Source organism: Gadus macrocephalus, chromosome 12 (assembly GCF_031168955.1).
Source record: "Gadus macrocephalus chromosome 12, ASM3116895v1".
In the NCBI taxonomy this organism is placed as follows: Eukaryota; Metazoa; Chordata; class Actinopteri; order Gadiformes; family Gadidae; genus Gadus; species Gadus macrocephalus.
The window spans coordinates 21,388,197-21,404,107 of record NC_082393.1 but is presented as its reverse complement, the minus strand read 5'-3'; the positions used below and the strand labels follow the sequence as shown (position 1 = coordinate 21,404,107).

General features: G+C 45.9%; 2 protein-coding genes across 2 annotated transcripts in view; both read right to left on the bottom strand.

Annotated features, from left to right (window-relative positions):
* sgip1a (SH3GL interacting endocytic adaptor 1a) overlaps positions 1-264 on the bottom strand; it is a 45,039-nt gene extending 44,775 nt beyond the window's left edge. Inside the window, exon 1 of the mRNA XM_060066439.1 lies at positions 107-264. The gene's annotated coding sequence lies outside the window, so the exon portion shown is untranslated. The remainder of the gene's footprint in view (positions 1-106) is intronic.
* Positions 265-4,154: 3,890 nt separating this feature from the next.
* pde4ba (phosphodiesterase 4B, cAMP-specific a) overlaps positions 4,155-15,911 on the bottom strand; it is a 98,600-nt gene continuing 86,843 nt past the window's right edge. The window contains exons 8-16 of the mRNA XM_060066284.1: positions 15,700-15,904; positions 14,153-14,246; positions 10,065-10,357; positions 9,733-9,897; positions 9,506-9,605; positions 9,124-9,278; positions 8,869-8,991; positions 8,204-8,386; positions 4,155-7,993 (exon numbers count right to left, since the gene is read on the bottom strand). Coding sequence (XP_059922267.1) covers positions 7,526-7,993; positions 8,204-8,386; positions 8,869-8,991; positions 9,124-9,278; positions 9,506-9,605; positions 9,733-9,897; positions 10,065-10,357; positions 14,153-14,246; positions 15,700-15,904 — 1,786 coding nt within the window. The 3' untranslated portion in view covers positions 4,155-7,525. The remainder of the gene's footprint in view (positions 7,994-8,203; positions 8,387-8,868; positions 8,992-9,123; positions 9,279-9,505; positions 9,606-9,732; positions 9,898-10,064; positions 10,358-14,152; positions 14,247-15,699; positions 15,905-15,911) is intronic.

Below are 15,911 nucleotides of genomic sequence, written 5' to 3'. Positions count from 1 at the left end.
GTTGCGTAACGTTAACAAGGAAGTCTAGCGTGTACCTCCAAAAATGTTTGCAAAAATGACAAAAGTTTAAAATAAATGGTGACAATTGAGTAGCGTACTACTGTACCTTATCCGTGTGTGTTTGTTTCCTTCTCTACGGCGATGGGACCGTATTTACACATTTGTTAGACGATAAACAGTTGGTATTCATCGCTACTTGTTTTGGTGTTATGCATGCAAGCCACGCTCGCTTTGGTGGCTGCGCGCGCCACAGGACAGGGGGTGGAGGTAAAGACACGAGCTGGGAGCTGGAATACCATTTGAGTCAATATTAAATAAATTAATGAATAAATGAGGCAATTCTTTTTTGGGGATGTTACTATTTTATTTCATAATGCCTTTGATTTCATAATGCCACATTTATTTATTTAATAGGCTACCACATACATTTCATAGTGTCACATTTATTTATTTAATGCTACATTTATTTCATAATGCCACTTTTCCATCTGGTATTCAAATATGCGGGTCGTGGTTATCTCAGACCAAAGCAACAGCACTGATTCACTGAATGCAACAACCCGGAATATGCGAGAAGCCGTGTAGCCTAATTTATGGCCGATGGCCTATTCTGGCCTGTATTGCGGACTCTTTAGAAATGCAACAATTTAAGACGAGTATTAAATAGTTTGAGACTGATTGACGTTAGTCATGCACGTGATCAGTGAAATATTTAGGTAGCTAAATGACGTCAAGTAATTGGCTCACTAATTAGCGTGTTACATGGTCAGAAATGGCAAAGAACATTCCACCACTGGCAGTGGACTGAAGTTGTGCTTCATGCAACATCAGAAACGGTCAATTATAAATGCAATTTATTCTCTTCCCTATTAGACCACACAATATTAAAGTTAACATCCAGCCTTATTGGCTTAGTGCTAACATCAGTTTTGACTAGTTTCTGTTTCTACACATAGAGCGGACAACACAATATCAAGTTATAATGGTCTGAGATAAATCCAAACCTGAAGGCGTGGCTTTATTTTCCATACTGCCCGTACCAATATAGCCAGAATTGTACCTGGATTCAGCAGATGCTTCATGAAACACCTCAAGAGTGCATGCTTGTGTATCTTGTGTCTCTGAATAAACCACGTGTTGAACATTTACCACTCTCCAAGTCATACATATCCCGAAATCACGAAACCACAGAGGATTAGAATTACGCTTCATCAAAAGGCGTTTGTGTCGTGTGCGTAATATACATTAATCCCGGAACCTGATATCAAAAAATGTGACGCCATCATGTGCCATGTAGCTTTAACCTAACACGGAGGAATGTTGAGGTGAAAGCAGAGGCATGGTTTCCATAGTGACACACAGAGGTCTAGCAGGAAACAAGGGTGTGGGGATGTGAGCCACCTTTAAGTCTCCCACATTTACTCATCTCTGTGTGGGTTCTTGAGGGAGAATGTTCTAGAGCTGCACACGTGGCCACAGGCTTGCCGGATGCTCAACCAAACACACCTTCAGAGGAGAAGGGAACACAGGCAAGTGTCCTATCCTCATTTTAATTTCCTACCTCGCCTCACTAAGCTTTTTCTCTGTTCTCCCCACTCTCTTTCTACTTCCCTCCTACTCACATCTCTCCTTCCCTACCTTCTCTCCTCCCCCCTAGTATCCATTCCACTCTGTGCACTAGAACATCAAATAAGAGTAACGAAAGGAATTTAAAGGACTCAACCAGGTCATTGCACATGCTCAGTTCAGTCCCAGCAGATCACAGTTTCAATGTTGGATGATGCCACCAGACTGAAAGAGAGAGATAGAGATGCAAGACAAACAAAGCACTATTGGAGTTCCACACAGGCCTAGAGGTTCTGGATGTTAGGCACACAGGTATTGCACTCCCAATAGAATCACAACTGTTGATGAAATCAGCCTTGACAGTTATGCTGACACTCTCTCTCATTTACTCACTCACACATGCTTGGTCTTTTTGCTCAATCACGTCACCAGCCAGTCCTCTGATTGGCTGAGGGAGGGATGTTTAAATGGCCCCTCCTCCTGAACACTTTACGAACGAGCTGATTTACTGGTTTCATGTTGAACATTATAATATTGAATAAAGAGACCCTGGGGAAAGAAATTTCACCCTTCCGATGATGGCCCCAGTTTACACTTGGTGGAAGCAACACGACCAAGGACGTATGAACACAGGAGAACACACCAGGGATGAACCTTCAGTTCCCCTTCGGTGTACAGCTGACTCAGCTTTCTGTTTACCTTTACTTAACTGTAGGTACGATAATGCAAGAGTCGTATTTCTCCACCACTTTATAAGTGTTACAATCACACACCTGTGATTGATATGCAAGACGACTTGCATATAAGAGATGCCCGGATTGATCAGAAACGGGGAAGAGGTCAACAGAGACAGGCACACAGTCAACTTGAAAAATATATTTCACAGAGCATCTGACTCACTGATAGCTGACTATTAGGCCACTCAAAATATAGCTCTTAAATTCTACCGCAGCCTTAACTGTGTCTCCATGTCACCTACCTACAGCACCTATTACTGTGTCTCCACGTCACCTGCCTACAGCGCCTTTAACTGTGTCTCCATGTCACCTGCCTACAGCACCTTTAAATGTGTCTCCATGTCCTTCCTATTAATCAAGCCTATACGATTCAACACGCAATGCACACTTATGGCCTGTGCAATATAACACATTATAAACAGATGGCAATTAATAACATAAAGTAGATATGGCTGGCAACTTTGTGCCTGAAGGCCATCTCCATGCCTGCATCAGCTCCTTAGCCGGAAATATCACTTTCACTTCAGGGTGGTGGGGAGGTTGAGTTAAGTAGTGTCATTTCCCCGAGTGGGAATCGCTCAGCCTATTCTTAGGTATATTAAATAACTCAGCGTCGTCCCAGTGAACTCCATTTCTCTGTGTCGTCGTCACGGACACGTACATATAATCCGTCCAATCAAAAGCCTGCTTTTAATAGGTTACTCTGTGCGGAAGATGAGGTGTGATGGGGAGGGGCACTGACTCAAAGTCACAGCGGACCAGAGCGGCGATGTTGAAAGAGGACAAAGAGGACAGGATGAGGACATGGGCGAATGAAATAAATAAATACATAAATGAGAGAAAGAGGGACAGTACTCATAAAGAGTAGAGACAGAGGGGTGGGGAAAGGGTGGAGAGAGATAGTGATAAAGAGAGAGAGATGTGCCACAGTCTAGTGGCACATCATGTAATTCTAAACTCATTGATGATTCCCCTCCAATTCAAGGTCAGCCTTGTGCTGGGTTCTGGTGCCTCTTACGTATTCTCCTAACGTAATGAGACATTGAAATCAAGGATCAGGGATGACATGCAATTTCCAAAGCCGGCTTGGATGAATCCTCCCTAACATTAATGGCACACCCGAAACAGAAGGACAGAAAATACTCCCTGTTCAGATTTCTGTTGAGGTATCAAGTGGCTACACGCAGCCCTAATGTAAATCATATCTAACAACTTGTGTCTCTCAGGTCATATAGTGCAGTGATGGCCTCTGGTCTTTACGTATGGCTGTGTGTGTGTGTGTGTGTGTGTGTGTGTGTGTGTGTGTGTGTGTGTGTGTGTGTGTGTGTGTGTGTGTGTGTGTGTGTGTGTGTGTGTGTGTGTGTGCGTGTCCTGTGACCTGTCCTTATCATTGCAACAATATCGGAAAAGATGCAGCCATGACAACAACATCAAAGGGATAGGAAGTGAAAGGCATGCATGTGGATTTACACATCTTCAGATTCATTAGCATGGCCATATATCCTGAAGGTTTGCCATGTGTCCTGATGTCACACCTGGTTATAAAGACTGCATCTATAGTGATCAGTATACGGCAAATGACAGAGGAATTGTCTTTTCTCGTCAATATGAAGCAGCCTTACTGGGGCAAAGATTTTCAAATTTTTATGAAGTATTTTAGCATTGTTTAGAATTGTTGGGCAATTAGGAAGGTAGCTTTTGTGTGATCCACACTTCCCACGCTTTCTTTCTATAAATAAGATGAAAGTCCCATTAAGAAATACTTCACTGAATAATGAGAATGTTCTTTTTTTACTTCGTGATTTGGAATGAGAAAAACATTTTGACGTAGAGAAACATAGGCAACAAAGGTTATTATATCCATGCTTTGTTTTTAATCACTTCATAGAAAAAGTATTTTAGATTTCATTTTAAACACAATATACAATATAATACCATACATTGTGTGAAACATTTAATTATCTGCCGGCAACAAACGACAGACTTCAACATAATATTGATAAAAAAAAATAATAATCCCATCTCTCATGCAGATAGTGCTAAATCTGGTTAACCATTTTGGACACGACTTGGACCAAAGAAAGCTTGAACATATATTAACAATGGTAATACTGACAGAATTTGAATTTCAAAACTGCTAACAAGTTTGGTCAGAAAGAGTTCACACATTAGCAAAAATCAATTACATAATCACGTCTCGATAATTCGAACCGGTTCACGTTGGTGCACAGGGGTGAATTGTAGCATGCTACCAACCTCCCCTTGTGGTATCTACTTTTACATCAAGTGCGTAATGTGTAAAAGAAGACAATTGTTTTGTGTTTGACAGTAGAACCATATCTGAGCCTCCTATATCAGCAATCTGCATTCAAAATGCTGGATGGACAAGCTTAGGTTGTGACAAGCCGCAGAGAGAAAAAGCTATTCATGTATTTTGATACCAAGCATGGACTGAGATTCTTTTCCTCTTGCCTAGCTTTTCAGGATCCTATTTCCAAGCCCAAGCAGTATAACATGTCCTCTACGGAGCATTTGGGTGACCTAAGTTTTGCTGTCAAATGAAAACCTAGTACTAAGCAAAGAAAGGAACGGCATTATTATTTTGTTAACAAAAACAACTGAAGGGTAATGATGCATCTAATTCGATTGAAATTGAAATTTTCTTTGTTTTGGAAAATTGACAGAATCTGCATTTACATTGTCCGCATTGAAGAATCATATTAACTTGAAACTTTAGTTTAAAAAAAAAAATGTAAATGGTTACAAGGTTCTCATGTGACAGCAACAGTGTCTCTTTAGCTGCTGCACTGCTGGGCACTAAAAACATTGTGCGAATATATATATACTTATATATAAATATTTATATATCAAAAACAATATGTAGTACAGAATATAAAAGGACTCGGATCCAGAGTCTTCTACACATTAGACACCACCACTTCCAGGTAATGCAAGTGCATATAAATTAAAATAGATTTTACACTGAACCAGTATTTCTTATGTACAAGCTTTTAAGTGTAGAATAAATACACACTGTTATAAACAGCAAGAAAGACCAACTTGAGCTCCTAGCGACAAACAGTAGAGACAAACGAGTTGCATGATAGGGTAAGGCCTGATGACATAGACGAATAGAGTGCTCTCTCTCTTTCACACACACGCGGACACACACACACACACACACACACACACACACACACACACACACACACACACACACACACACACACACACACACACACACACACACACACACACACACACCTCCAACATCCGTGCATACACAATTACAGGTACAAAGAAAGAGATGCCACTCACAATTGTTCACACATGTTGCATGCTGGGATGTGGTTGGACAAAAGGTGAATGAAGTGATGGTGGAGTTCAGATGCAAAAAGACCCGTCCATGAAAACCAGTCATTGAGGCCAATGGCAGAGGCAGTAGTCATAGCAACCACTGGGCCAGAACGAATCAAATCTAGGGGTAAATGTAAGGACTTTCATTTTGGTTTTAAAATCTAGCCTGTGATATTTCCTTTCCTTCTCCACTCAAAATCTGATGACCCGATCTAGCAATTCCCTCTGTGCCCAAAAGAACCCTTCAACCCCCACGTCCTAGAATTGCACGAGAAAGAAAAAAAACAATAGTCCATTGACGTCAATGAGCAGAAGCAGCACATTAGGGGCTGGGAATTTATTTTTTTGAGAAATAAATAGCTGGCCTGATTGTTTTGGGGTCACGTCCCCCGAGTCTGAGAGGGTTTATAAACAGCGGTGAATAATGGCACTGATGCAGGCGTGAGACTAGCCCTCAGGCGAGCGCCGAGCAGCTGTAGGAACACCTTCATCATGTGCTCGGACCCTGATTGCTCCCTACACCACAACGGCATGGGGCCGGAGCCCAATGCACACTAACAGGATTATTAAGACCACGGCGTGCCTTTGGGAGGGCTAAGAATAGAATCACAATAGACTCACAAAGGCCATTATATGATCAATTGCTATTTCTGCTCACTGCACCGGCAGAGTGCTGAGGTCCAGTTCTGCCGGTGCGCTGCGTAGAGCTGGGTGGATCTGAAGTTAACGGACCAAAATGAATGGCGAATAAGGACGTCTGAAAGACTTTTGCTGGGGAATAACAAATGACTAGGAGTTCATAGAGGATGAGAAATCAAAAACAAAAATGACAGGTGGTGTCATTTAGAGTGACAAACATTCTTTTAATTTGACAGTTTTCATTTAGAAATCATCATGGATGTGAATATTGAATATGACCTATTAACATTCATTATGAATCTAACACACACATGTATACATACACACACATATACGTGTGTAGGTGTATATATGTGGATGTGTGTGTGTGTGTGTCTGTGTGTGTGTGTATGCGTGTGTTGATAGGTCATGGTGAATGATTGGATGGAAATTGGTGATTGTTATGGTTTTAGATTTTCCTATTTGGATGAGTTTGTCCAAGAATCGTTTGTCAAAGTTTGTTTTGGATTTATCTATTGCCCAATACATGGAAGACTGCACTCCTTTTCTGAGACACAAAAAAGAATTTGCTCTTTCAGATATATTTCACAGACATACTAGAGTGTTCAATAAATAAAAAAAACTATTATAAAGACAATAGTAAAAAAGGCACACAAAAGTCCTCTGACAAATGGTACAGGAAAAAAGTAAACACTTTCTCTATCCAAATGTGCCCCCTCAGTAGATCGTAACTCTATGCTACTTCTAAAACACATTGTGTCTGTAAAAAAAAGAAAAAGTCTTAAGGTACAAAATCTCTCAGTAGTGTCAGTGTCCATTTAATGCAAGTCCTGAACATTTAAAGCAACCGTCTGCAAAACTGGCCACAAGTAACGTCAGTTCCTTCCTCCTTTGCATTTAACTGTCCGAATGTTCGGAAAATTGTTCGCAGCATTTATTTTCCTGAGAACTCTGTAGCCGCTTCCCATTAAACCGCCCCTCGCTCGCTCTCTATATATCTCTGTCTCTCCATCCCTCTCTCTCTCCCTCGTCTCTGGCTCCGTACGCCCAAGTGCAAGACGCCCTACTCGATGCGGGACCAAAAACTGAGCCTCTGCTTCATTCAGTGGGCTCGGTACAAAGCACAGCTGCAAGAGGATGTCCCCTTTTTATTTTCCTTCAAAAACTATTAATTCAAAACCTTTTCAACCGCCAACATGAGCTGAAACCGTTACACCCCTCCCCCACTATGTGTCTGTCGGCGACGGCTCCTGCGTGACGATCTCTATCGCCGCGGTGACCTCCTCCTCGTTCTCTGGCCCGTTGGGGCAGTCCATGGGAGGAGGCCGTGTGGACCCCCCTAAAATATCCTCCTCCTCTTCTTCCTCCTCCAACTCCTCTTCCTCCTCGCCCCCTTCCCCGTTCCGGTCCGCACCGTCGCCATCCTCCTCCTCCTCCAAGGTGAGCTCAAACTGGAACTTCTCCCCCCCACCGCCGCCGCCGCCACCGCCGCCGCCGCCGCCACCGCCCCCGCCCCCCCCGCCGGGCCCGTCTGTCAGTTGGTCGTAGAAGGGCGGGGAAGGGCTCTGGGGGATCATGCTCTGGTACCAGTTGCGGTTGTCCTCCAGCGTGTCCAGGATGTCCTGGGCGTCGGGGTGCACCAGGTCGGCCCAGGTCTCCCACAGCGGGTGGACGATGTAGTCGATGAAGCCAACCTGGGAGGCGGGGTTTATCAGTTAGTCATGGAATCTATCATTGGTTTTTGTGTGATTTATCCTGTCCGACGATAGTTTCAATTTCATCAGTGTGTATCTTTGGTTAGTCAGCTATTTATGTCTGTAATCTTAGAAACGACATGTTTTACGACTCATTACGCGGTTTAGAACGTGTGTGTCTTTGCGAGGGGGGCTGCCTCTTCTCCTCACCTGGCTCTTCTCAACAGAGGCGGTGTGCTTGTCGCACATGGGGCTGATCTCCATGCCGCGCTCCCTCTCCCGGTCCCCCTGGTGGAAGAACTCCTCCATGATGCGGTCCGTCCACTGGCGGTACAGCTCCAGGGACTTCGTGGGGTTGCTCAGGTCCGCGCAGTGCACCATGTTACGAAGCACCTGCGGAACACAAACAGAGCCCATATATGTTATCCACTGAATGGATGAATCAAGCACCTGGTGATTGTATGATGTGCTGTTATTGCTGCTGTCCATCGAAACCGCAAAGCGCAAGAGAATAAACATGGATGAATGAAAAGTGGAACGGAGGGAGGAAGAGTGGGAAGGGAGGGACAGTGGGGGGGACGGTGGTCCGTTGTGTAGGAGGACAGTTAATGAGCGTTTGGTGAGCTAACTCCACCGACACCAGGGCTAATGATTAGGGCTATAATTAGACGGTGAAATGAGGATGGCGTGGGCTAAGATCTATACAGCCTCAAATTCCCACACAAGAAGACACAAATGATCACAAACACAGCAGTGATACAAACCCAAAGGGTTAAACTAATTGGGTACTTGCAGCCCAAAGAAAAAGACACTTCAACCATTAACGCCAAATACACACAACAACACTCACACTAGGGCAAACTGTAGGCGCCTACCTGTATTCTGTCCGTGTAATTGTCCAGCAACAGCACTCCAGAGCTGGTCACCTTCTTGGTCTCCACCATGGTCTTCAGATCGGCCAGCAGGCTCATGTGCTTGGACATATCAGTGGCCAGCACCTGGATTGGAGCAAATAGACGATATACGAAATTAAGCACAACCGCATAATCCAACCTCCATGCATTCAAATGGTGTGACAGCAAGACGCGTCAGAGCGAGAGAAAGGTGTGAAGAAGTGTGCGAAGGCTCACCAGGTCAATGACCATCTTGCGTAACGACTGGCGCTGTTTCTTGCTGAGGTTCTGGAAGATGTCGCAGTTGTCCTCCTGCAGCAGCTTGAAGCCCACGGCCAGGTGGTGGTTCTCCAGCACCGACTCGTCGTTGTACATGAGGGCCAGCTCCGAGTCTGCAGAGGCATTCACTCATTAGCTCAGAGTCATTGTCATCATGATCTCCCTCACTAGGAGCAGTGGTAGAATCAAAAGACGGATCAATGTGGGGTCCTATGGTTGTAACCTCGGCCAAAATGGATCAATGCATTTACATTGCATTTGCATAGTTGTGCCCTCTTGGTGAAAAACACTTTGAAGGTTGCACACTTTTGGTGCACAGAGGTACAAGGTTTGAACTTACTGGTGTTGATGAGGAACTGGTTTGATACTCCAGGGTGGTCAACGTCATGGATGGCGGCAGCGAAAATGGCTGCTAGGATCTCAAGATCTGTGAAGACCGCCTATAAAACAAATGGAGAAAGGGGAATGAGGTGAGGGTAAGATAAAACTGCATCCGGGGAAGCAAGACAACAAAACAACGGAGAACGACGTGGTATGGATGGAGGTTGAGGGGAGGGGAGGACTTACATCCAGGGCAGGGGTGGAGAGCAGGATGTGCGTGGACTGCGCTACGTCGGCGGCGTGCAGGCTGTTGTGGTACGCCACGTCTGAATGGTAGTGGTCCTCCAGCGTCATCATGTAGGCGACGAACGTATCCACTGGGATTTTGAACGTTTTCAACATGTCTCTTTCCTGCGTGCACCGGAAGAAAACAAAAGGCACACTTTAGTTCACATCCTTCAATCAGAAATGTATTACCGGTTAAACCAAGACAGCCTTCGAACCACCAACGCGAAGAATCGTCTGTATTTCGTTTTGATTTAAACGGTCGACGCGTTGAGTCTCCCCGTCTCCGTTACCTGGAAGATGGCGTGCATGATGCAGGTGAGGGGCCGGTGGGTGGAGTACTCGGAGACGGTGAAGATGTTGAGCCCCCACTTGTTGAGGTCCTCCAGCTCCGTTGCCAGCAGCTCCTCCTTGTCCGTGTTCACGCCGAAGCGGGAGATGGAGGTGGCGGAGATGGACGGCCCGTGGGACACCTTCTTCACGCCACTGATCTGGGTCATCAGCTGCTGCTGCTTCTGCTGCTGCTGCTTCTTCTTCTCCCGCGTCTTGGACGTGGGCGACGGGATCTCAACGTCGTTCTGCTTGTCTGTGGAAGTTGGGGAAGGAGGTGGGGAGGGGGGAAACAAGAGGGCTTGTGAGTTTTTTTTTCTATTGGGCAATTTAAAAGAGACAAAGAACGGTGGCGGTTTTCCCGTTGAAGAGGTAGAATGGGACCGATTGTTCCACACAAGGATGCAGTGGCAATAACAAAGTGTCTCCGAAACAACCAGGCTCATTCTCCAACAATAACCTCAGTATTCGCTTTCCTTCCATCCCACTGACAGGCCCTCTCTGTCTGCCCGTGCGACCCAGACACCTGCAACATGCCGGGCACAGAGAGGAGCTAATTGATTCTCTCATCCATCCATCCATCCATCCATCCATCCATCCACCCACCCACCCACCAACGCACCCTCCCCTCCACCTCTTGCCCCACCCCCTCACCCCTCCTTCCGATAGTCGCACTGTTCATTCTTCTCTCCTCCGTCAATCCATCCAATCCACCCCCACCTCCCTCCTTCCATTACAACACCCGCTTCCTCCCCTGGCAGGAGGGCTGGTCTCTGGTATCCTGGCCCATTCACTAGGGAAAGGTCAGCCCCATTGAAAGGCTCCCATCGCTCGGCGGTCTGGAAGAAGGCCGAGCCCCGCCAGCTCTGTGGGCCGCCGGCCACTTTAGGAGGCCGCGACGCACGGCGGTCGCAGCTGTGGACCCTCACTGCCGGAGGGGGTGTTTCCTTATTTATTTAATGGGTGTTTTGTTGGGGGTAATTATCCCTTCCCCCTCAACTGCCAATCTTCTGCTCAAATGAGGACAAGGGAAGATTGCATTCCCTCCTGACAGTTAAAAGAGTGCAGACATCAGGGAGAATCGGATGATATATTGGCTGTAACTGATGTATGTTTTTTATAAAAAGGACGATTATTGTTGGTTGGAGACGGTGTTATCGTGGAAGTGCTCCTTGAGACCAAATAGAATGAAAAATATAAAATACTTATCAACTCCCAGTCCCAAACAGAGCTGGGTCGTACCATTTGGGGAGCCTTCCCTCAGTGACGTTATGTTTATGCTGTGGACTCATCCGTCAAGCCTCGACAAAACTCACGCTGGCCTCTCAACCTTTCCCTGTTGAGGGTTATTTAATTACAAGCGGCAGTTCAAAGAATCACTCTCATATTCTCTCTCTCTCTTTCTCTCTCTCTCTGTCTGTCTGTCTCTCTCCCTCTCTCGCTCCTCCAGTCGGTGTGTAATGGAGAACGGGCGATTAGGCACACTCAGACATGTGCTGCGTGGGAAACAAGGAGCGGCGCAGCATTCAGCCCTCTGCGATATTACAGGCTGTCAGCACCATTAACACCGGAGAGACGGCGTGTGTGATTTGTTTTATTCCATTGTTATTAGCGGTATGTTATTTTGGTTGGTCCATGCAGGTACAGGTAAACGTGAACGGCATCATTTGTAGCATGTGTGTGAAGAGAAAAATACAAATCCCATGGACGTCCGCAGCCACAAGCAGAGCTATCGATGCTGTATCTTTAACGTGTGATTATCGGCATCAGTATGTTTGAAAGGGTTTCCATTGTTGCTCTTACACCATGAGAGGCAGATAGATAGAGAAGAGGAGGGGGTCGCTCAGGCCAAATTTATTCCCTAGGTGGAATCCACTCAATAACGCCATGTTTCGCTCAAGGCAGAGGGCCAGTGGAAAGAATGATGGGAGAACAAGATGAGAAGAAACATCTGCAGCAGGGATTTCAAGTGGTCGCCTCCCTCGGACAAAATCCCCCTCCTGGAATCCCCAACACATCATGGCTTATGCAATCTGTCCTCCTTCCCAAGGAACCCCACAACACCCAGGGAATCACCTGGGTGTTGAACCAGCCAGGGAACCAGCCGGGGAACCAGCCAGGGAACCACCCAGGGAACCACCTAGAGATATATCCAGGGAACCACCTTGAGTCAACCCAGAGAACCATCCAGGGAACCAACCAGAGAGGCACCCAGGGAACAACACTTTAATTCCGTGCCGTGATGGAATTTTCCGAGCAGTCCTGGCCTTCGTCAGCTGCCATACATCCAATCCGAACCCGTTTGATAAGCGGGGGCTGCGACCGAGTAACGAGCCAGCGGGGATTTGGTGTGCCTCCCAGAGTGACCTGTGCTGAACCGCGCATAAACAAATCCACAAAGCCGCATTTTCGTCTTAATCTTCCATTTCTGTGATTATGTTCAGCAGATGGACAAATGTACCCCGTTGGTTGGATGGATGGACGGGGGGGTTCAGCCAACTGTCATGTGCTTCTGAGGACGCACCAAACTGCACAATCGCCCCGTGTGACGCGGCTTGTTTTGTTTTTTCTCAGTTTTCCCACAATCCTACGCTCCCCCCTTCCCCACTGACGAAAGGGGGGGGGTTGGGAATCCTCTCCTTCACCTTCATTCTGGTGGAGAGATACCCATCTAGCCCCTGGATTCCTTCCAGCTGGGGAGGGGGGGACTGACAGAGATGCATTAAGGCCCAGGGATGAGTCACCCAATCTGCTCCGCACATCTCTCAGCCCGCCGGAGAAGGGAAGGGTGTGTGTGTGTGTGTGTGTGTGTGTGTGTGTGTGGGGGGGGGTTCCTCTGATGTTCCTCCGACTTCCCCCACCGCACACACCCCTGCTACATTTCTACCCGTCTCCACCCGTCAACTCCTTCCATACATATACAACCCCCCCTTCACAAGAGCACACACACGCACACACACACACACACACACACACACACACACACACACACACACACACACACAAAAGGGAAATCAATTCAATAGCCTGCTACAGCTCCGCCTTCGTACAAAGGCACGCACACACACACACGCGCACACACACACACACCACAACAATCTGCCCCCACCTTCTGAGCTCTACCGTCTTCGACTTTCCCATCGCTGAGTTCCCCCCCAACCCTTCAGCCAGATCAGACCGGATTGAGAAGCCAGCCACGCAATCCTTAGCTAGGTTTCTTCACATCCCCAGTGCCCCCCCTAGCCCCCGTCCCCACCCCCCCACACACACAACCTATTCAGTTGTCTTGTCTGCCTTTCACAGAGGGAACCTTGGGTCAGAGTCAAACTTAGACTGGCAGAGATCTTCTTGACAGTCGATTGGACACCAGTGCATATCTTTAGCAACCGTCTATAATCACAAATGACCAAATACGCTGTTAGATACCATCTAACAAGCGCACGTGTCGATCAAAAAATCAAGTAGCGTCATTCTGGGAAGTGGGGCGCTACCTCGAACGTCTGATAATCGTTCAGCGAAATTGTTCTACCGATTTTTTTTTAAGGGCCTGCGTCATAAACATCCTAGGCAACGCTGCAATGTTTCATACTTCACCCACACAAAGAGGCAGCCAGAGCCACTTGCGTAGTCCAAAATGAAAGCATCAAGTGATCCTCACCCCATGCTCTCTAGCACACAGGAGCACATCTGCACTGTACAAGTGCAGACATTATGATATGCCTCACAAAATATTTGTAAATAGGTATGGAACTTGTAGCTAGATTTATGCGTTTGTGTGGGGCTGTGTTTGTGTGTTTGGGTACAGGTGAGCTTTTCATTGAAATGGTTTTGGCAAATAATTGATGTTGATTAACAGATGATGTATGTATGTGTTTGAAGGTGTTGATAGCCTTTGATGGCCATCTGCATTAGTTTTCACCTAGGAAGGTGTTGCAGATGAATTAGTATTAACCTAGGAAAGTTTTGGAAATGAATAAGTATTTACCTAGGAAGCTGTTGCAGATGAATTAGTATTAACCTAGAAAGGTGTTTGAGATGAATTCGTATTTACCTAGGAAGGTGTTGGAGATGAATTCGGAGACCTGATTTCCCGACCGACTCATCTCGGAAAGGTGCGTCAACTCCCGATTCAACATTCTCTTGAACTGCGGGAAACAGGGGGAAGAGAGAGAGGGGAATGTCATTCATTTGAAACGAGGGGAAAACCTGGTCCACATTACACTGCAGATTCCCATGGCAGAGGTGACGGCATCAGCCCTGTCCATTTGTTATTCCATGGGCTCGTAATCGGGTGGAAAACCAAGTGGCCACAAACAAAAATAAAGAAAGAGAGAAAGTACATTCTGCTGTTGTTGACAAAGGGGTATCCAGTGTGTGTGTGTGTGTGTGTGTGTGCAGGGGATAATTATTTGACTTACTAATGAAAGCCCCTTAAATGCACCTCCCACCTCCATCCCTCTAAAATACCCCTTGCAAACAATTAACAGTTTACCACAAAACTCTGCCATCCGCTCCATTTCACTGTGTGTACTGCATTAGCAGGAATTTTGATTCCTTCCAGAGGGAAAAATGTGCATAGTGTAACCCCAACCAACCCCCCAAACCCCTTAAGGGTCAACATAGAAGGGATTAAGGGCCTGTTACATGGTGAATATCATTGACAAATATATTGATGTTTGAGGGACTTGAAACAGAGGTACAAGCACTGCAGTGGCAACTGTTGCAGTAGAATATCCATTTTTGCAAACATAGACACACACAGCCCTAAACACAAAGACACACTCACATTTATTTGTATGAATAATTACATTTAAATCTAAAATAGAGAAACCACAAAAAAAAAGAAAAAATATATATATTATACACACTTCATTCACACCTGCGCATTCACACAACACATTTAAATATGCACACAGCCTCATGCACACACACACACACACACACACACACACACACACACACACACACACACACGTATGAATAATTACATTTAAATCTAAAATAGAGAAACCACAAAAAAAAAGAAAAAATATATATATTATACACAGTTCATTCACACCTGCGCATTCACACAACACATTTAAATATGCACACAGCCTCATGCACACACACACACACACACACACACACACACACACACACACACACACACACACACACACACACACACACACACACACACACACACACACAGAGAGAGCTCTGCAGAGAACCCAAGATGGAGTCTGAGCCACAAAACGCCATTCTGTTCTACACAGATAGAACACCACCCCCACCACCATCAGCATACTCATCCTTTGATACATGCACACAGGCAGAGCACATTAACAATCCCTCCAAATCAATATCTTATAATATCAGTAGCTCATCACTCTTGGACCCATTTCCAAGCACTTTGTCATCATTATAAATCTATCAGACTAGTAAACCATCCTGCCTATTTTGGCTTTTTTTTAATTCAAATAAATATGGACCACAAACACCCAATTGTTTCACTGCGTTGCAATCCCACTCCCCCCCCCCCCCCCCCGACAGCCACCCAGAGCAGGCTCCGTGCGGTATCCCGACATGCTACGTAGCTAGTGAGACGCCACACACCTTGATGTAACCCCAAGACACAGACAGCAGGTAGTTGGCTTCAGGCATTTTGGACCCCGTTTTCACTTCCCGACACAGAGCCAGAACTATAATCCAATCAAATACAAAAAAAGACGCAAAAACGGTTGACGGATAGTTTTCTTCCCTCTTCTTCTTCTTCTTCTTCTTCTTCTTGTCTTTCAAACACAGCAAGAAACCAAGGTTAACAATCG